Consider the following 20,951-nt stretch of genomic DNA (forward strand, 5'->3'; position numbering starts at 1 on the left):
TTGGATCCTTAAAAATTGTAGCTATACTATTTAAATATGTACTCCATTGAATTTGTGCTGAAAGTAACATGTTTATAATTCATAATCAGTTAACTGTTTATTCGGTCAAGTTTTAGTTTCCCTGTGGGGTGAGGAGTAATGTCTCAACAAATCCAGACAAGTATTTAACCAAAAAAATATATACAAGTACCTACCAAATAAAAAAAATATTTGGCAAATTATGCCAACCACTAATAACAAATTTTTATTACCACTATTTATACATTGTACTAACTAAACCCATCCATAATCCACCAAAGAAAATTTGTAAATCATTTTAACGTCAAAATCATTACATCCTCAAACTTATGATGTTCCACTAGCTGATTTTCTCTCTTGATATCACTTCAAAATTCAAATAGAAGAATCTAAATCTCACTAGAAAGTGGAGCACTTCTTGTTTCTTGAGTTCGGTCTATTCACATTTTTAATACACACATACACGTGTTAACAGATCAGTGGCGCACATAAGAATTTGAGAGACTCCATTAAAGGAAAAGAAAGAAACCTCTACTGAATTGCACGTCGGCTCTCTTCTGCAACCAACCCCATTAAATACACACAAGAATAAGAAGAGGTAACTGCTTGTACCAAATTCATCATCATCTCTTTACCCAACCAAATCAGAACCACACACAAAAACAAAAGCAAATTAAATCAAAACTAATATATTTATTATATACATTCACTTGCTCTTTAGTCTCTACACAAACAAGCAAACCACCAAATCAAATGGCTGCTCCATCATCACTAATAGCTCTCAAGAACCCAATATTCCTCACTTCTTCTCCTCACAATATCTTCAATACCAAACCAAAAACCTTAATCTTGCCAACCCATATGAAGACTTGTTCCATCGTTTACTCATCTTCTTGCACAAGAATTAACTCTTCATCAACTCAACATAAGCAACCCCTTGTTTTAGACAACAAACAAGAAGAAGAAGAAGAAGAAGAAGAACTCGAAGAAGTGAGTCTTGGATCAATTTGGAGAGAAGTACAAGGTTGTAATAACTGGGATGGACTACTAGATCCAATGAACAACCATCTTCGAAGAGAGATCATACGTTACGGCGAGTTTGCTCAAGCTTGCTACGACTCATTCGACTTTGATCCTCACTCTAAATACTGCGGCTCTTGCAAATACCATCCTTCAGATTTCTTCTCAAACCTTGACCTAAATCTACACAAGGGCTACACCATAACGCGTTACCTCTACGCAACTTCCAACATCAACCTCCCAAACTTCTTCCAAAGATCAAAACTCAGCTCTATTTGGAGCCAACATGCAAACTGGATGGGTTACATTGCTGTAGCTACCGACGAAGAAGAGGTGGCTAGGCTCGGGAGACGTGACATAGTCATCGCTTGGAGGGGCACGGTCACTTATCTCGAATGGATCTATGACTTGAAAGACATTCTTTGTTCAGCTAACTTCGGTGACGACCCTTCAATCAAGATTGAATTAGGGTTTCATGACTTGTACACCAAGAAAGAAGACTCTTGCAAATTCTCTTCCTTTTCAGCACGAGAACAGGTTTTGTCCGAAGTCAAACGTCTTGCTGAGTACTATGGTCAAGCAGGTCATGAGATAAGCATCACGGTGACAGGTCACAGCCTCGGTGCAGCTCTTGCTTTGGTCAGTGCTTATGACATCGCGGAGCTTAACTTGAATCACATACCGGAGAACAACTCTAAAGTCCCAGTTAGTGTGTTCTCCTTCTCAGGACCTCGTGTAGGTAACTTGAGGTTCAAGGAAAGATGCGAAGAGCTAGGTGTCAAGGTTTTGAGAGTGATAAACGTGCATGACAAGGTACCTTCAGTTCCAGGGATATTCGCAAATGAGAAGTTTCAGTTTCAGAAATATATCGAGGAGGCGACATCATTCCCATGGAGCTACGCACACGTTGGGACAGAGCTTGCCTTGGACCACAAGAAAAGCCCGTTTCTGAAACAAACTAAGGATTTGGGCTGTGCACATAACCTAGAAGCTTTACTTCATTTGGTGGATGGATATCATGGAGAAGGAGAAGAGAAGAAGTTTTGTTTGGTGACGAAGAGGGACATAGCTTTAGTGAACAAGAGTTGTGATTTTCTGAAAAGTGACTATCACGTGCCGCCTTGTTGGAGACAAGACGAGAACAAAGGGATGGTTAAGACCGGAGATGGACGGTGGGTTTTGCCTGACCGACCACGTCTCGAGCCTCATCGACCGGAAGATATCACACATCATCTTCAACAAGTTCTTGGGAAAATCAACGACGGGCAGCCTAAACCCACCACGCTGACTTAGACAAAACAATAATTAACGATTATATAATCATATAAAACCTGCCTGTTTTGTTTGTTTTGTGGACCAAGGTGTACAATAAATTGAACATGTTAATTAGTTACGTCTTTAATAACACTTCCATATTTTGGAGGCCGTCACCAATCACCATCCATCCCCAAAACTTTCATTCTCTGTACTAAAAAGACATGATTAGCTAGAGTATGTGGTTTTGCACATAGGAAATAGACAGTGTCAACCTTCACCGGTTAAGAATTAGCCGGTAAATTCATACAAGGTGGAAGTTTAGTGGACCACAGGAAAGTGCATGCTTAGAAGGTTACTTGAGTGGTTCGACCACTCAAAAGTAAAATAAAAATCTTTATGATGAATCTCTGTATTTCCCACGCGTGAAATAACAACAACAACAACAACAACAACATCGATGTGCGCACGATATAAGATGAGGGATTCAGAGTTGTCATAATGCGCTTAGTTAAGACTTTTCATGGTCCAGAAACCAGAGTCATGACTAGAGTATTGATTCTACCTTTTCGCTTGAAAATAAAGAATGTATTAGAAAGATAAAGAAAGAGATACGACGGTTCAAGCCACAAAGTTTTTCATGAATCGTGATCATATATAAGCCACTAAATCCTTAATGGATCTGAGCACACAAAACAATTCATGGCACCACAAATCACACAAATTTGATGTATCGTGTATGATGTGTATATTCACTGTGACATCTCTATGTATAAAGTGTAAACATGATTTTACATGAAATCTAATCTAAGATCTTTAACATTGAGATTAATTACATAATAAAATTATAAGGAGAAGATTATTTCTATTTTTTTAAGTTAGAGCTAAGATTTTTCTCCTTTTACCTACAACATTTTTATACATTTTTTTAAAGAATTTTTTTAATGTTGATTTGTGATGTTTCAAAACCAGTATTTATAGGTGAAGAAAAGAACCGCATTTTTCATCAAGTTTTGATTATTTCCACACTAAGTCTTTCTAACTATTTTGACAATTTTTTTCTTTAATCTCAATCATATATCAAAGTTGAGTGATGAAAAATGTATTGAACTTCTAGAATATTCATACATATATTAAACTTGTTCTCCTTTAATGCATAGAATTTCATTTAAATATTCTTTTTCTATTAACGCATGTTTTCATTGAGTCGCAAAATGAAAATCTTCTAAAACATGAATCACTGGTCCATTAGTGAGGTCATTAGAAACTTTAACTGATTTAGTTATCATTTTATTGGTTACCATGTGTCTTTAGGGTTTAACAAGCTCAATGAAAATTAGGTTTACCATAAAACCACATAATGGTATAGAAATAGTCATCTACTAGTGAATATATGTCTTTACATAAAGGGTTAAAAAGAAGACGTAAGAGCATAATTATCCCTAAACCCCTTAAAGAGTCTCTTCATTATTTTTAATAGTTTTAAAGTGTAAAGGTGAATTAAGAGACTTATAAAGAGATTTGAACTTTTAGGTGGTTTATTGCAAGTCTCTTGATTATGGGTTTTTTAAAAAAATATATAAAACACTTTCATATCTTCTAACAAACTTATAAGATGCATATATGTTTGCATTGTTGAGGATAATCACATTGATATACAAACAAGGAAAATAACTCTCAGTGGAGATCGAGAGGGATGCGGAATCGTCGAGGAGAGCGACGAAGACGAGAGTCGTCGACGACAGAGAGACGACGATTCCACCGATAGAGACTCCGGCTGATGCCGTCGACGAGACTGAGATATCATCATCACGGAGAGATCACCGTATCGCTAGTCACCTCGAAAAAAAGAGAGAAGACGAGGCGGTTGTGAGAGAGAATGATGTTGAATGAATGACACGTGCCTCTGGAACCCCGTCTCTTGCGTGTCTTTATTAAGCAACGTATATTGCTTAATTAGCTAATTTTTATTTATTTTTAAACCTAAATACTCTAAATACGCGGCTCAAGAGACCGCGATAATTATGGTCTAAGGGCATCAATATCGCTGTGATTCTTAAACTTTTTTTTTTATTTAAAAAAAAAAAAAAAAAATTAAAATAAACCAATTGTGGGTCGCTACATATCAGTGGGGCCCACAAACAGTTAAGGACAACAATTAGGACTATTCTTATTTAAGGACATATAGAAGAAGTCTAGGACTTTTAATGGTGAGACCCACGTCAAACCACCTTAAGGACTTGTTAGGGGACGTGCGATACTTATGGTCTAAGGAGAACGTTGCGGGTCGTTGGCCATGGAAGGATCCAATGTAATGAAACTGAGCGACCCAACATGAAATTGAAGTGGGACTAAACACTACGCCACGTTCCAGAACTCGTTTCTTATTGGGCCTACAAAAGCCCATATAGGCCCATACCCACTCCATACTCTCTCTCTTTCCTTCTTCCTTTTTTTTTTCTCTCTGGTCGAACTAACTCTCTCTCTTTCCTTCTTCCTAAACAACATTCTCCCACGGAAAAGCTCTTCTCTATCAGAAGAAACTTCCAATGGATCCTCCTCACTCAAATCCCACTCTCGAAGACGAAGAAAAAGAAGAACCACAAGCTTCAATCTCTCTTCCCGACGACTCTATCGCAACCCCTGTCCCCTCTGAACTCAACGATTCTTCACCACAACACGATCCCTCCCCTACAATCGAAGAACCAAACAAAACCGATTCGGAGAAACCGGATCCCGATCAACCCGGATCCGACTTAAAAATCGAATCCGACTCAGACGCTCCAAACGCCTCCTCCTCCGACAACAACCCTAAATCCCTCAAATCAGAATCCCTACCCGTCGTCCAAAACGACGCCGTATTAGAAGAGGTCGAAAACGACACCGTAATGGAAGAAGAAGACGAAGCCGAAGAAGACGAGCCACCAATCAAGAAACAGAAACAGCTCGATTCCCTCACCGTGAAGAACGAGTCGGAGGAGCCGACTCCGATCGTAACCGCCACAACAACAACAACGACCAAAAAATCGAAATCGAAGAAGAAGAACAACAACGTGTGGGTGACGAAGAGCACACGGAAAGGGAAGAAGAAGAGCAAAGCCAACACCAACAACAACAACAACAACACGCCGAGCTCAGCAGCCGTGGACGACAAGGTCCTCATCACTCCAGTTCCCAGGTTCCCCGACAAGGGAGACGACACGCCCGACTCAATCATCCGCCTCTCGAAAGTCTACAAGGCTGAGAAAGTTGAAGTAAGCGAGGACAGGCTCACGGCGGGGAGTAGCAAAGGTTATAGGATGGTGAGAGCTACGAGAGGTGTTGTGGAAGGAGCTTGGTACTTTGAGGTTAAAGTTGTGAGCTTGGGGGAGACGGGGCACACGAGGCTTGGTTGGTCGACTGAGAAAGGGGATTTACAGGCTCCGGTTGGGTATGATGGGAATAGTTTTGGGTTTAGGGATGTTGATGGGTGTAAGGTGCATAAGGCTGTGAGAGGGGAGTATGCTGAGGAAGGGTATAAGGAAGGTGATGTTATTGGGTTTTATATTAACTTGCCTGATGGGGAAAGTTTTGCTCCTAAGCCGCCTCGTTATGTGTGGTATAAAGGGCAGAGATATGTGTGTGCGCCTGATACTAAAGAGGAGCCTCCTAAAGTCGTACCAGGTATGATGCTTTTAAGTATGAGTTTGCGTTATTCACTTGTACAAGTTCGTGTTCTTGTAGTTAGTGTTCTGCTATTACTTAGCTGCATATGTTTAAGTGGACAGAAGCTTCATGTGAATGCTGAGAGAGCTTCCTTTGATTTTGTTGATAGTTGATATGTGGCTATAGTAGGGATTCTTAATCACAGTTTCAATGCGTAAATCAAACTTTTTGTTAAAGAATGCTTCCCTCCTGATGCAGGTAGTGAAATATCGTTCTTCAAAAATGGTGTATGTCAGGGAGTTGCTTTCAAAGATCTTTTTGGCGGTCGTTACTACCCTGCTGCTTCCATGTACACTCTCCCTGACCAGCCAAACTGTGTTGTCAAGTTCAATTTTGGCCCTGATTTCGAGTTTTACCCTGAGGATTTTGGTGGGCGTGCAACCCCGAGGCCCATGTTGGAGGTTCCGTATCATGGATTCAATGGTAAACCTGAAAATGATGGTTCTGATGATATGAAGAGTTAGGTAGAACAAGCAGGCGTTATCTTAACATTTTTAACACAGTTTTTTATATCTAGTCATTGGTTCAGATACGATTTTATGAGTAGAAAATGAGCGAATGTGTTTGTACATGTCTGCTCCAATACGCTGGAAACTAGCATTTTTTTTTCTTACTTTCAGAACTTGATGTAGTTCTTTCTGGATTAGCCATATTCGTCAAAAGTTATTGATTGTTCATTTGTATGTTTTCTTATCCTTCATATGTAATACTTCCGACATTTTATATTTGCCTTTTCTTCCAGTGTTGACACTTGACATATCTGCTGGGTCTTATACTTTCAAAGTTTGTAATTTAGGGTGAGAATGCTTTTTTTAGTTTGATTCTGTTTCTTGGCAGCTAAAATCCTCACCAAACAAGGACTACCTTTGTGCTTTCAGGTAACAAGTCTTTCCATTGGTTCATATTTATATGTAGCTGTAGTTAGTGAAGGAAACGTCTTATTTGATTTATTTTCTTTTCTGTGGTTCTGCCTATAATCTCTGGCAGCTAAACATCTCTTCTAATCTTAGAACGTAGCCATTCTCTTATCTTTTTTAGTGATTCATGTATGCTTGTGAGTTCTATCCACCTGCTTAACAGATCCCATTAGTCAGCACGAATAATATCTCTCTTTTTATCCTCACACAACAGGCTACAAATAGTTTAACAAGTTTGAGGAGAGTAGTAGTAGTAACATCTAGCATATTGAAATATATGAAACTCTGGCATAAGGTTAGCAAGTACTATCTTCCACTCATGGAAATTGCATTGGGGAGCTGTATATGCTTCTAATGCAGTGGAGAGTTAAGACCTTCTTGAGAAGAGAGTGCATGGTGAACATTGTGTCTCTTGGAAGGGAAAGGTGACATTCTCCTGAAAGAAGGCCTCTTCTGGATATGGCTGAGAGTTCTCTTTGTGTATAACATGTGAATCAACGGGAAAACCTTTTCTCGAAACTTGAGGATGGCGAAGAAGAGAAGCCTATACGCAACGAGAATCATCATCACAACACCTAGATCCAACCACTTTGACTGTGCTGGATTTATCCCAAGAACTGTTTCAAGAATGAGCTCTCCTTTCATCTTTGGTACCAAAGGTAACGGAGAATCATACTCGATTCCTATCATCTCATTTTTGAATGCTCCCTGCAAGTTTTTCAGATGTGCTCATTTTGGATATATCTGTTTGCCATAGTAAAAGCTGAGAAAACCTGGCTAGTTACCTGTAGTGCCCATGCACCATAGTTTAGGTAAGACACTGGGTATCTCCAGAACACCATAGGCAATGCAGGGAACAGTCTGAAAAATCCAGCACTCAATATCATAACTCCCTGTGACATGAAAGAAATTGAGCAGTTTATCGATATGTACACAGAGGTGAGAGAGAGAGAGAGATGGGGAGGGTTCTTACAATGTAGCCAGCTCCTACAATGACTCCCATCAAGAAGTTAGGAACCATTGAAGCTATCATCATCATACAACTCTCCACGGTTGCAATGGCACTGATGAGGTCGAGACAGCTATAGAAAAAGTGAGAAGCTGAGGGTTGGAACTTCACCATGTAGTTGGTGATTGAGGTTGTTCCAAGGCACATGAGGATTATGAAAGGCAACGAGGAGAGGAAGTTAGACACATTGTATACTGCAACTCCATAGTGTCCATTGAGCCTTTCCCGAGAAAACACCTGTGTTTTAAGGACAAGATGTTAAAACATAAAGACAGAGCTAGAGAGGTTTGGTGTTATGTTAGCTCTCTTTACCTTCATCTCTTCGATGAAAGATTGGAAACCTCCTATTGACATAATCGTCATGAAACCTGCCATGAATCCTCCACAAGCTGCAGTATTCATCACATTTTTGTGGTTTCTACCTACGTTGAAGAAGACAGAACCGACGCAGATGGATAACAGTATGTAGACACCAATCCGCATCCAGTAGTAGCCTAAGTCTCTACTCATGTTAATGAAAGATCGTTGAGTAAGCACTCTTAGCTGTTTCCACCAGCTTGTTTGACTCCCATTGTTCCTTTCAGTGACAAGTCCCTTCTGTTGCATCAGAGTTTAAGTTGTGCTTACAAGACTAGTTATGATTGTGTGTGTTAAAGAGGAAATGGCAAGTCATGAACTTACGATTGACGTTATTTCTTGAATTCTTGCTCGTGAAGCTAGTGCGTATTCTGAACACTTGAATTTTCTTACAAGGGTTGTCCTAATTTCTGCTGTTGGCATGTTATCCAAGGGGTCTAACGTGTTTGTTGTTTCTTGGTAAAGAGAGAAAGAAGAATCCTGCAGAAGCAGAAGATGTCATAAGCTTGGTTGAGTGTATATTTTAAGCTCGCGAAACCAAAAACAAGAAAAAGAGCAGAAGAATAACTAACGTGGATTCTCCTAGATTCAACCAAAGTTGCTGTGATACCATCGAAGTCTGAATTTACACAGCGAAGGAAATGGTCAGATGGGTTCCGTCTGCTAGGACAAGGAAAGCCAGCTTCACCAAAGAACTACAAACACGAAGCAAACATCAACACAAGTGAACATGTTTTGGTATATACACCTACACCTGGTATTCTAAAAACCGGTTTATGCGACGCCTAGACACTAATATCCTCTATTAAACTACTATCTACGGATTATCAATTTTTGGAACATTGATCTTTAAGTAGTTAGTACCTTTGTTGCAAACTTTGCTTCTCCGAAGTAAACAGTTTCTCCTCCGGAGAGAAGTAGCAAGTCATCAAAGAGTGCAAAGACCTCACCACTCGGCTGATGAATAGAAGAAATCACGGTTTTGCCATTGCTAGCGATGCTTCTGAGGATCTGAACCACGAAGAAAGCCGAGGCACTGTCCAAACCACTTGTGGGCTCGTCTAGGAAGAGGAGTCTCGGTTTGGTTAAGACCTCAATTGCAATACTGAGCCGTTTCTTCTCTCCTCCGCTTATTCCACGCATATGCCAGTTTCCTATAGTCCTGTCTGAACATTCTTGTAGACCCATGTCAGTGATTGTAGCTTCCACGATGTCACTGATCTCTTTTCTACTTAGCTTTGATGGGAGCCTGAGATGAGCTGAGTAAGCTATGGATTCTCTCACTGTCAAAGTTCCTAGCAACACATCTTCTTGTGTCACGTAGGCCTGAGAGTTTCTCAATAATTTTTTTAAAAAAACATCTAATGATTTAGGGTTTGTGATATAAGAATTTAACTTGTGTTAAAAAGGATGAGATGTGCTTACAGAAGTACCAAAGTCGAGCCTTCTCTTCTTGCCATTGACAAGAACCTTGCCATTCATCACTACATTCCCTGCTAATCTTCCTGTACTAGACACACAAGTAACTATTGTAATCAAAATCGACCTCTCTATAATTTTGGGATAAATTAGCCAAGTGTGTGCAAATAACCAAATGATAAACCTGTACCATTTTACTAATGCATATACTTGTACTTTAATTTTTGACAACTTCTTTGTACTATTATGCATGCATATATATGAGCATTGACAAAACTGTGTGCTATTTTCTCTAAATTCATGACATGAATAAAATAACATGTCATTTAAGTTAATAGCACGCTAATTATTAAAATATAAGGAAATGCATGTGTCCTTTATCTGATTTAATCGTTTTCCCACAGACAGAAGGATTAATTGGAATAAGCTGTGAACACCCACTTTCATTCTTATAATCTTCTTTTCAAATATGTATGCTTTAATTTTAAGAAATAAATCTACATTCCAAACATAAAGGAAATATGTTTTCTTTAGAAATCAGTTTTTCTAGAGCTATTTAGTGCTTTGAAAAATTCTACAGCAAAAAAAAAAAAAGATTGAAACCAAAGCTAAAAAGCTAAAATCTAAAATTTAGAGCAGAAAACATAAAACCACAGCTTCAACCAATTATACTCAGAAATAAGAATATAAACGTTCACCAACCATAAATTTTCCTAGTGGTTAAAACTCTTGTGATATAGTAGGAAGTCACAAATTCAATTCTAGTTGTATACTTTTTGGATTGAACATCTTCTAAGTTGGTAGATACGATCTGACCAGTCACCAAACCGAGTTTATCTCCAAGGTTTGGAGTTTAACGGCTTACTAGGGACTCCAATTCGGTTTTGTTGTCTGAAACCATACCATTAACCGGATCATTGGCAACACTAAATTTTTGTGTCAGGTTGTTGGTATTTGGTAGTTGGTTAACATTTAAAATTATTAGTTAATAAGAAATTTACTGCGGAATTTCTTAAAATGGTATTGTATGTAGCTATCATTTTTTTCAATATTAAATGTACGACACATGTAAATTTAATGAGGAACATGAAAATTGCAACTTTGTTTCACTTTTAATTAGTACTTTTATAATAGAACAAAGTTCGGTAGATGGAATTCATAAATATAAAGTTAGAAATACCTATATATGTATCATCGTGTATATGAAATTTATATATAAATATAGCATTGTTTTCAATATTCATAACTATATGTATATATGTTGAAATATCTCATAAATTGAAGGGGGTGGTCAAAGCTACAGAAGAGCTAAGAATAACTTCAATTAATGTTTTATAACTCTACATACATTGTTGCTTTCAGAGAGGGAAATTATGCTCTATAAAAAAACCAAATATAGTATTGAATATCGCATCTAGTTGCATAAGAAATTTACATATTATAATTACGTACATAAGCTAATTTTTTAAAGAGAGAAAATCCAACTACATCAGAGAATTTTGTTCAAAAGACAAGGTTGCACATCAAAGATTGTCGTGTAATACTGTTAATATAGATAATAGTAAGATATCGAGTATAGCACTTCACAAGTTAAGCTACACTTATACAGAAAATGCAGAATAAGCGACGAGCTATGCCTCACACGTGAGGGTGTTTCATGTGTGTGTGTGTGTGTGTTCGTGTAAGAGAAAGAGAGTGACCTGCTAAAGCATCAAGAAGTGTAGATTTGCCAGAACCAGAAGGACCCATGATGGCTAAGATCCTATTTGGCTCACCACTACCATTCACTCCATTCAATAATCTCTTCGTCGGTCCTTGCCCGAAGTTTGGAATCACCACCGTAAGATCCTCCCACGTCAGGAACATCGCCGCCTTATCACCACCGTGCTCCACCTCCTCAGGAGTAGTAGCCATATAGATTGAAACTAACAGCTAGGTGGTTGCCGAATGTATGCTTAGGGTTTTTTGTGAGAAGAAGAGTGAAGCATGTGTAGAACTGTAGATGGTTATGATCTTATATATATATATATATTAGAATTTTTTTTTTTGGTAAAATTATATATATATTAGAATTGGTGTTGTCTGATGAATGAATTTACAAAGGTGGCCCAATTTCTTTAAACCAATTGGAGTTAAACCGAAACTCTACCAAGAAATGATATGATTTGAAGAAGTGTTATATTTTTTTTAAAGCCAAAATCGGTAAAATAATTATTACTAAATATAAATATCTCAACTATATGCAAATTACCTCTATGGGGGTTCCAAACAAAATACCTCAACTATATGCATTTATAAATATTTATATTTTTAACATAACTAAATAAATATATATTTTATTAAGAAAATCTCAAAACCATGATAATTATAATATAATAATAATAATAATAAAATAGTATGTATAATTTGATATAATTTTGAGAATTCTTGTGATAACCTTCCATCAATCATGCTATTAGCTTACATATTTTATAAATCAAAGAAATATAAACCATGCTAGATACAGAAAACTATTTTTTTTTGAGCAACGAAAACTATATTTAACAAATGCAAAGACATATTTTTTTATATATACTCTGTGTATTATATATGTACATCATCATTCATGCATAGACTGATGCATGTGACAGAATAATTGACGTTTGATGTTTATATTCATTTACTCGTTGGACCCATTAGATACCAGATAAGTCGAGATCTAAAGACATGCGAATGATATGAACTTATGCTTTTCGTTTCATGATTTTAGGAAATATAACACTTTAGTGTATATCACATACATATATCACTCAAATTGCAATAATTTTCGTTTCTGACTAAAATCAGTTGAAAAAAGAAAAAAAATCGTTTCTGGCAATTTCAGTTATTTTATAAAACGTTGCTTTAAAAATTGGCAACAATTAATATATTGCAGATTCATAATGTATATATTCAATATTTCCTAACATATGTTAAGTTTTGAGTCAAAACTTTTGACTATAAGGTGGTACTTTTGAGTTTTGAATTGAAATTTCTGTGTAATAGTATCGTTTGAAACATGTGTTCGCGAGTACAATAAACGGCCGGTTGATTTTCTAAAAAAGATTAATCTTTCCGGGGAAATTCAAGAGGGGAGTGTATTGAATATGAAATTTGAAGTGATTTGATTTTTAATGAGTTTTTTAGATGATTGCAGGAGAATTAAAAAAATTTGAGAATTTTGTGTGATTTTTGTTAAAACACTCTAGAATCTCATCTAAAACAGTGGGATTTGTATTTTTATTTTTATAACTAAGGAATTCCCCTCAAACACTCTAGAAATACTTAAAGCACTCTAAAATCTTTAACTTAAATTTTGTTCAATAACAGTGGATTTCAGAGTGTTTTATAAAATGTCAAGTTCAATAACACTGGATTTTAAAGTGTTTTTTAAAATTTACGTTTAAATAACAGTGGATTTACCATTTTAATACAAATCACTTCAAACCCTTAGTTGAATACACCCCCCTTAAGAGATATTTGAAAGCCGGTTGATTTTCATTATCTTTTATAATTATTTGTTTACTTCAGAGTTGAATTCTAGATCTTTTATCTGTTTAAATCATCATTTTATACTTTCGTTACAAGTAAATTTCTTATTTTATACCTCTTCACCAACAAAATTTATTCGTTCACATGTGTCAGCGATTTGTCATTCTTATACGTTATGATCAGTACACTCTTAAACGCACATGCACTGCTTTATCTTAAACGACTTTGATATTTTCAGTTGCACCGTACAAAATGGTATTACCAGCCAATATCATCTTAACCAAAATATACTTTTAGAAAAAAAAATACTTAATATTAACTCTTTTATTATACCCCGTTTTATCTCCGAAAAAAACTTTAAAGAGAGGCTGGCAAATAGTTCCCAAATGATACACTTCCTTGCCAAAGTATGTTGTCGATAAAAAATAGTATGTTATCGATATCCATTGTGCGTGTAAATGTATATTGTAAAACAGCATGCGACTTGTTTAGCAAAAAAAAAAACAGCATGCGACTAGTTTAGTATTGGTATTTACCTATTATTCCTGATTTTTTCTGGGTTTATTTAATGATTAACACGGTCTTGCTCACAAATTATATAACAATCATTATAATTTTGTTGTTATATTAGGACGAAGGGTCCCTAGAATGAATGCAAATATCGTACTTTAAATTGTCCTTGTGTAAATTGTAGAAAATATTATACTAAATACATAAACGTGAGCACATATTCGATAAAGAGAACATTTATATTTTGGAGCATTTAAAATTTATTCAAATCACTTAAATTAATGGATTTAAAAAAATAAATAATGGATTTTATGCTAAACCGTTACAAATGCTTTCATGAAGTCGCTTATCCGATATTTCTCATATGGATTCAATCGGTTTCTCAATTTTTTTTCTAATAAATGTTTCTCAGTTCCTTTTTCCTCAGTTTTGTCTAGGGGTGGGCAAAATATCCGTAAATTTTGATTCGATCCGTTATCCGTTTCGATTCGATCCAAAAAATCTGAATATCCGTAACTTAACGAATCGAAACAAATACTAAAATCTGATATCCGTCAAAGATGAAGCAAATCACAAATACTAATATTTTTAGAAACGGATTCCGATCCGATCTGTTATATATATATATATATGTATACATGTTTATAAAATTATATAATATATACTTTTATATCTCTAAATAAGTTTTATAATGTTTTTATTTACGGTTGTTCAAAAAAATGTTTTTATTCACTAAATTAATTATTTACTTATTAAAATTTTTGAAAGTATGTAATTAAAAAAATGAAATATTATTATTTTATTTCAGATTTTTTTTCTCTTTTATTATTTATTTTTAATTTTTTATTATTTTTTACGGATCAAATCGGATATCCCGCAAAAATTCGGATATTCGCGGATATCCGGAACACCGGATATCCGAAGAGTTACGGATCTGATCGAATCGAAAAATCAAATATTCGTAGAAAACATATCGGATCACGGATATCCTTAAAACTCCGGATATCCGCTCCGTGCCCACCCCTAGTCTTGTCAATGAGCCTTGCAAGTTTTATCGGTGGTAAAAGTTTTTGTCACAGTTTCTCATGTTTCTTTCCTTCCGTGCTTAATAAACTACACATTGAAATACCTACATCATAATATAGTTTTTTTTTTGCATCAAAAGATCATTCTATTACTTAAATTTGAGGTAGTCTGAATAATTAGACCGGAATAGAACAACCAAAATAACATAACAATCTATGAAAGGTATGAACATTCCTAGCTAATATCATGATATAGTTTAGGAGTTGAGTGTAGTATCGAAGATAAGATATTAACTTTTGACAATCTAGGGATACATAGCCAGATGGTTACGTAATTGTATTTAACCATATCTTTCATATCATACTATGTTACATTACTAACACGTTTGAATCTTCTCTTAAATTGCACCAACAAGAATTCATTACTGCTGTAACCTAATCAAGTTGGTAGCTATAAACTTATTAAATGATTTCTTCCTTCTTGCCCTTGTCATAATTATAACCACTTAGCTTTCATCGTCCATTAATGCTATTGTAAATCAAAGTCACTATTGAAAGAAAAGAAGTACTATACAACTCGAGGAAACAAAGAATGTTTGAACGGGTCTAGCTGAATGACGTCGAACCATTTTACAGTTTGAGTAACATGAACCAATTTTACTGTTTGCTTCCGCAAGAGAGACATTTGTCGAAGAGGATATGTATGTGTATATTCTTGAAAACTTGTGTCGGGAACCAAACTGTTACTGAACCAAGTGACCGATGAAGATATATCCATTGATGTTATGTTGATGAAAAAAGTGAACTGAGCACAATGAGAGTAGAATTGGTAGGATGATTTTTTTTTCGAAATGGTTCATGATGATATAATTAAACTATGATTAGTGAATTGCTAGGATGAATTTTCAGCTGTCTATATATTTTTTTTTATAATCTATAATAAAATAATAGTAAATCAGTATATTAATTTATACTCCCTCCCTTCCACAATATTATTTTTTTTTTTACAATTTTCACAAATCTTAAGAAATAATTACAAACGCAATAAATATCTTGATTTATTAAAAACAACTTCCAGTAACTTTAAAACAATAGTTTTAATTAAAAGAAAATTTAACAATTTGTTATTTTAACTTATTAAATATGCATAGAAAACTTGAAAAAATTATCTTTGTGAAACAAATTGTTTTCTCAAAACATTTATCTTTGTGGAATAGAAGGAGTACATAATAATATATTTTCATTATTTTGAAATTTCATGTCTATCAAAAGTTGATTAAGCTAATTAAATCACTAATAACTAATAGTGGGGTTCGTGATTTAATGGTTTGTCTTTTGTTTTAACTTTTTTTGTTAAACAATTCTTAGCCACGTTGATCTCCATAGTTTGTCAGTTTTACAAAAACAAACTATTTATATTAGTAAATAATAAAGTTCTATAAAAAAATCAAGGACGGAAAATGGGGTGTCCAAGTCAGCTTCATTTGGTCATGACTCATGAGATATGGAATAACAAAGAGATAATTGAAAGTAAACATTCTGTACTATATCTATACATATATAACCTTCGTTCCATTTATTACATCTCAACTATAAAACTACCTAACTCTGACACATTTATTTAATTCAACTATTTTGTAAAAAAAATTTCTACCTCCTAGACCATATTTATCTTGAACCTAAAAACTAAATTGTACCGAACCAAAAAATTAGAATTCAAATCGAATTAAATTTTATAAATATCACGGAACCAAAAAATCAAATTTTACAAAAAGCCAAATAGGTATCCAAAATTTTAAAATAAAATTTATTTATTTAGTTTTAATTATTCAAAATGACTAAATATCTTAAAATACTTTAAAATTAAGAACAACCTATAAACTGAATTATCCAAAAATGAATTATCTAAAATGTTTTTATCCAGAATATTTTCAATTATCTGAATTTTCCTATATTTTATCTGAAAACCTTGAATTATTTATAAAATTTATCCAAGTTAACTAAAACTACCCAAAAAAAACTAAAACTAAACATAAGTCAAATTTTTCGTGTAATAGTATATTTTCTAATTTTGTTATCCAAACTAAACTAAAAATCAAAATAACCAATCCAAAGTGAACATAACTTTATAAAAAATATTTTTATATTTCTTAAAAAGGAAAAAGAAACAAATTAACCAAACCAATTGTTACCGTGGCCAAAGTTGCCTTTCCAGTATCTTTTTATTTATTTTACTCGATTTTTTTCTACTAATTTATGGGATTTGGGTCCATTTGTGATTTTTTTTTCGAAACACCTTAGGCCCATTTGTGTTTAAACACTAGGGTTTGGGCATATAGACTAATGACTCCTTTCACTTTAAGTAACAAGTGTTTTGAATGGACCTAGCCACTAGGGGTGGCAAAAATATCCGTAAATTTTGATTTGATCCGTTATTCGTTCCGATTCGATCCGAAAAATCCGAATATCCGTAACTTAACGAATCGAAGCAAATAGTAAAATCCAATATCCGTCAAAGACGAAGCAAATCACAAATACTAATATTTTTAGAAACGGATATCCGATCCGATCCGTTATATACATATATATGTATACATGTTTATAAAATTATATAATATACATACTTTTATATCTTTATATAAGTTTTATAATGTTTTTATTCACTAATTAATTATTTAGTTATTAAAATTTTTGAAAGTATGTAACTTTTTATAAAAAAATAATTTAATATTATTATTTTATTTCAGATTTTTTTCTTTTCTTTTATTTTTATTTATTTTTTAATTTTTTATTATTTTTTACGGATCGAACCGGATATCCGGAAGAATTCGGATATTCGCGGATATCCGATGTTCCGAATATCCGAAGAGTTACGGATCGAATCGAAAAATCGAATATTCGTAAGACACGGATCGGATCACGGATATCCTTAAAATTCCGGATATCCGCTCCGTGCCCACCCGTACTAGCCACAGTTTAAAAATCCATTTATATTTACTTGTTAAGACATTTATGAATAAATATCTGATATTTACTCAAAAAGAATAATTGTTTTCGAGAAAGTTCACCGAAAACAAAAATACAACATTTTAATATATGGTTCAAGGATTAAAGCAGGTATAAAATGTGAGACCTTGCTTGATGCACAAAATATGTCAATGTTCCTCATGTTCCAGCTAAAACAAGCATATTAAAAAGTTGCATTTTATTTTAAAAGTATGATTAAAACTATAAGCTATAAACTCTGTAACCAAATTTTTTGACCTTACATAGTTTTTCCCAGGCCACCAAGAGATCTTCTTATGAACTTGAAAGCATTATACGGCAAAAAATAGAGTTTAAGAAAAGGTGGAGAAATGATGACTATTTTAGTCAAGACCAGACCTAGGTTAGTTTTCCTTATTGCCAAATATGTTTTAGTCTTCTGTTTACTGACAGATTAACATACACTTTTACGTTGTTTTTCTTACAGAGATATTGTTTTTCTTATATATGTAATCAAATTTTGTAGATTTTTTCTCATAAACAAAAGCTTCTAAATAAATATAACATTAGAGAAGAAAAAAGGAAATGAGTACTACAAAGAACAAAAATACACATGGAAAGAACGAAAAGACTAGAAACACCGACCACGATAAAAGTTTCTACAAAAGTAATGTTAACATTCTAATTGAATTTGTGCAAGAGAAATGCTTTCCCTGAATTTTTATATCAAAGTTTTTTTTATTGTTTTGGAAAAGAAAAATTACCTATTAATATTCATCTTGGTTTCATAATGAACATGCCTGTGCTTGGGAATTAATACTAGTAAAATCTAAAGCATCATTCTCAACCAATGTTTTTTCTTCTACCAAACCAGAAGCATTGAACCATATCTCTCATGGTGTTACAAAAAACGCAACAATCCTATGGAAATGCATAAGATACACACCACATACACAACAACCAAACCTACGCAACCCAGAAGAAAAGAGTCAGAAACACTCAGCGGCATACAGATAAAGAGAGAGAATCCCAAATACTGAGAGATGTGGAGACAACTCCCGAACCAAATGAAACACAATCAGAAACGTCTTCTCGGGCTTCTTGAACGCTGTGACCTCCCAGACCTGTAAGAAGTACCCAATGATCAAAGGATGCTATGAATATAATGCAAACAATAAGGCCAGTGGACTTAAGAAAGTCAATACTTTGTCAACGTTTATAAGATTGATATACAAACACAATCTTAACTCTAAAATCTAAATATAAAAAAAAACAAAGACTACTCTCACTAGCATGTTCTTAATTAGTAACCTTTGATACTTGCAATTTAATCTCACCAAAGAAAAAGTAAACAACTTGTACTTGTTGTGTTTGGTTAAGAGAGGCGATACAAAAGAGAGATTAGGATAGTAACCTCATGTTCCTTCTCCTGTAAGATCCAGCATTGGGTCCGTTGCTGAAGGCCCAGTCAACGCTGACGTTCTGTGTAAGAAGCTCGGCACCATTCATTGCCTTGATAGCATTCTGTGCTTCTTCGCTCTTCTCATATTCAATCAAAGCATAGCCCTAAACCAAAAATGACAAAAATGAAGTGAGTAAAATTATTACAACTTCCATAAAATATTCACAAAACAACCGAAGAACAAAAACAAACTCGTAAAACTCCCATTCTTAAACAGATCTAATTATTTCAGCTTTCCATTTCTGATACCAAAGAAGCTATTGATTGACACATAGAAATGTGTATATCTATCATAACAGTAGTCCAACAATGCAAAATTACTTCTCTTTTTAGTCATCTTTATATTTGATTAACACATAAAAAGTATGCCAAAGAGGAGTATCTTCTGGGACAAAACAGTATAGAGCTCTACAGAACAACACTCCACAATGAGAACATATCTAACATAGCAACAGAAAAATTAGCTTTGTAATAAATACAGCAAAACACCAAAAGGCGGTTAAGCTATCAACACTCCATACCTTGACAAAACCAGTACGGCGATCGAGATTGAGATGCAAACTCTTAATCTCCCCAAAATCACCAAAAGCATTGGAAATATCATCTTCCTGTGCCTCCTCATGAACTCCAGTGACCAAAATGATCCACCCCTCGATGGCTACACATAAACCAAGACAACAAAATCATCCACAAACAGTTCTAAATCTTAAATACCATCGAATCAAAGACCAATGCATACTATCAGGACACAACACACAAAAGAGTATTTCTCTATTTTTTTATTTATTTTTGATCAATGGAGTATTTCTCTATTTAAGACCAAAGCTTAACACTCTTATCTTACTAGAAAGGAGCAAGCTTTCTAGGTCAAATTGAATCCTAGCCACATGGGTAAACCCTAGAACAAACCAATCACCCACAAACAGTTCTAAATCTTTAATACCATCGAATCAAGACCAATGCAAACTATCAGGACACAACACATAAAAGAGTATGTCTCTATTTAAGACCAAAGCTTAACACTCTATCTTACTAGAAAGGAGCAAGCTTTCTAGGTCAAAATTGAATCCTAGCCACATGAGTACAGACAAAACCCTAGACCAAATCAATCACGCAAAGATTAGAAACATGTAAGCAAGAGAGAGAGATTACATCGCTGAGGGCCAGGACCACCATCGGAACCGAGTGAGTCGAAATCTCGAGAGGATAGGCGACGCTGGCGATCGGAATCTTTCTCCTCGCGAAAGCCACGGCCTTTGGTCTTCCTCTGAGCTGAATCGTCGTTTGCTCCGGCTATTGTGGACCTAAGCCGCGGATTGGCTGCGCGTGGGGAGAGATCAGCTGCTGCACTGTCTTCGTCCATCAGGTCATCCTCCTCCGGCTCGAAATCGACTGCTTCGGGTTCTAGGTTCGCCATAACTTCCGCCGCCGCCGCCGTCGTCGATGCCGATCAAATCTTCTCCCCTGTTTTTCGTCTCTCTTTAGATCTTTCTGCTAGTAACCTTATAAGAATGTTAATTAGGCCTTTAATGGGCCTTTTTGGGCTGTTTCTTCTTTTCACCCTCTTAAGCTAAGCCTTTGCTTTATATTTACTTTTTATGGGCCTCTTTTTTTTTTAAACACTTTTAATGGGCCTCTTTTCTCCTTTTTCACTAATAGAATTTACTTCCAACAACAATACACAATTTATCACAATCGATCTTGGTTTTTTTTCTCAAACCACAACAAAAATCACTATTTTTCAGAAAATAAAAATGATG

At 34.9% G+C, this 20,951-nt stretch overlaps 4 protein-coding genes across 5 annotated transcripts; 2 read left to right on the forward strand and 2 right to left on the reverse strand.

Annotated features, from left to right (window-relative positions):
- Positions 1-624: 624 nt before the first annotated feature.
- LOC108809349 (phospholipase A1-Igamma3, chloroplastic) lies at positions 625-2,465 on the forward strand. The gene has a single exon (XM_018581497.2). The coding sequence runs from the start codon at positions 772-774 to the stop codon at positions 2,329-2,331; it is 1,560 nt and encodes a 519-aa protein (XP_018436999.2). The 5' UTR covers positions 625-771; the 3' UTR covers positions 2,332-2,465.
- A 2,304-nt stretch (positions 2,466-4,769) lies between these two features.
- Positions 4,770-6,750, forward strand: LOC108809359 (protein TRAUCO). Its single transcript, XM_018581508.2, has 2 exons — positions 4,770-5,955; positions 6,196-6,750. Exons 1-2 carry the CDS (start codon positions 4,842-4,844, stop codon positions 6,459-6,461), a joined length of 1,380 nt encoding a protein of 459 aa, XP_018437010.2. The 5' UTR covers positions 4,770-4,841; the 3' UTR covers positions 6,462-6,750.
- Positions 6,751-6,881: 131 nt separating this feature from the next.
- Positions 6,882-11,692, reverse strand: LOC108853913 (ABC transporter G family member 13). 2 transcript variants are annotated; one of them, XM_018627398.2, is made up of 9 exons: positions 11,400-11,692; positions 9,706-9,785; positions 9,145-9,606; positions 8,853-8,975; positions 8,605-8,760; positions 8,236-8,520; positions 7,888-8,160; positions 7,700-7,807; positions 6,882-7,622 (listed from the first exon to the last, which is right to left on the reverse strand). In XM_018627398.2, the coding sequence occupies exons 1-9, from the start codon at positions 11,611-11,613 to the stop codon at positions 7,266-7,268; spliced, it is 2,058 nt and encodes a 685-aa protein (XP_018482900.2). In that variant the 5' UTR covers positions 11,614-11,692; the 3' UTR covers positions 6,882-7,265. The 2 variants fall into 2 exon arrangements, with proteins under 2 accessions (XP_018482900.2, XP_018482907.2); XM_018627405.2 differs by lacking the exon at positions 11,400-11,692 and having other exon boundaries at positions 9,145-9,616; positions 9,706-9,764.
- Positions 11,693-18,546: 6,854 nt separating this feature from the next.
- LOC108816425 (RNA-binding protein Y14) lies at positions 18,547-20,678 on the reverse strand. The gene is made up of 4 exons (XM_018589033.2): positions 20,344-20,678; positions 19,713-19,849; positions 19,144-19,295; positions 18,547-18,853 (listed from the first exon to the last, which is right to left on the reverse strand). The coding sequence occupies exons 1-4, from the start codon at positions 20,606-20,608 to the stop codon at positions 18,808-18,810; spliced, it is 600 nt and encodes a 199-aa protein (XP_018444535.1). The 5' UTR covers positions 20,609-20,678; the 3' UTR covers positions 18,547-18,807.
- Positions 20,679-20,951: the final 273 nt, after the last annotated feature.

The sequence above is a fragment of the Raphanus sativus genome, chromosome 1, assembly GCF_000801105.2.
Source record: "Raphanus sativus cultivar WK10039 chromosome 1, ASM80110v3, whole genome shotgun sequence".
NCBI lineage: Eukaryota > Viridiplantae > Streptophyta > Magnoliopsida > Brassicales > Brassicaceae > Raphanus > Raphanus sativus.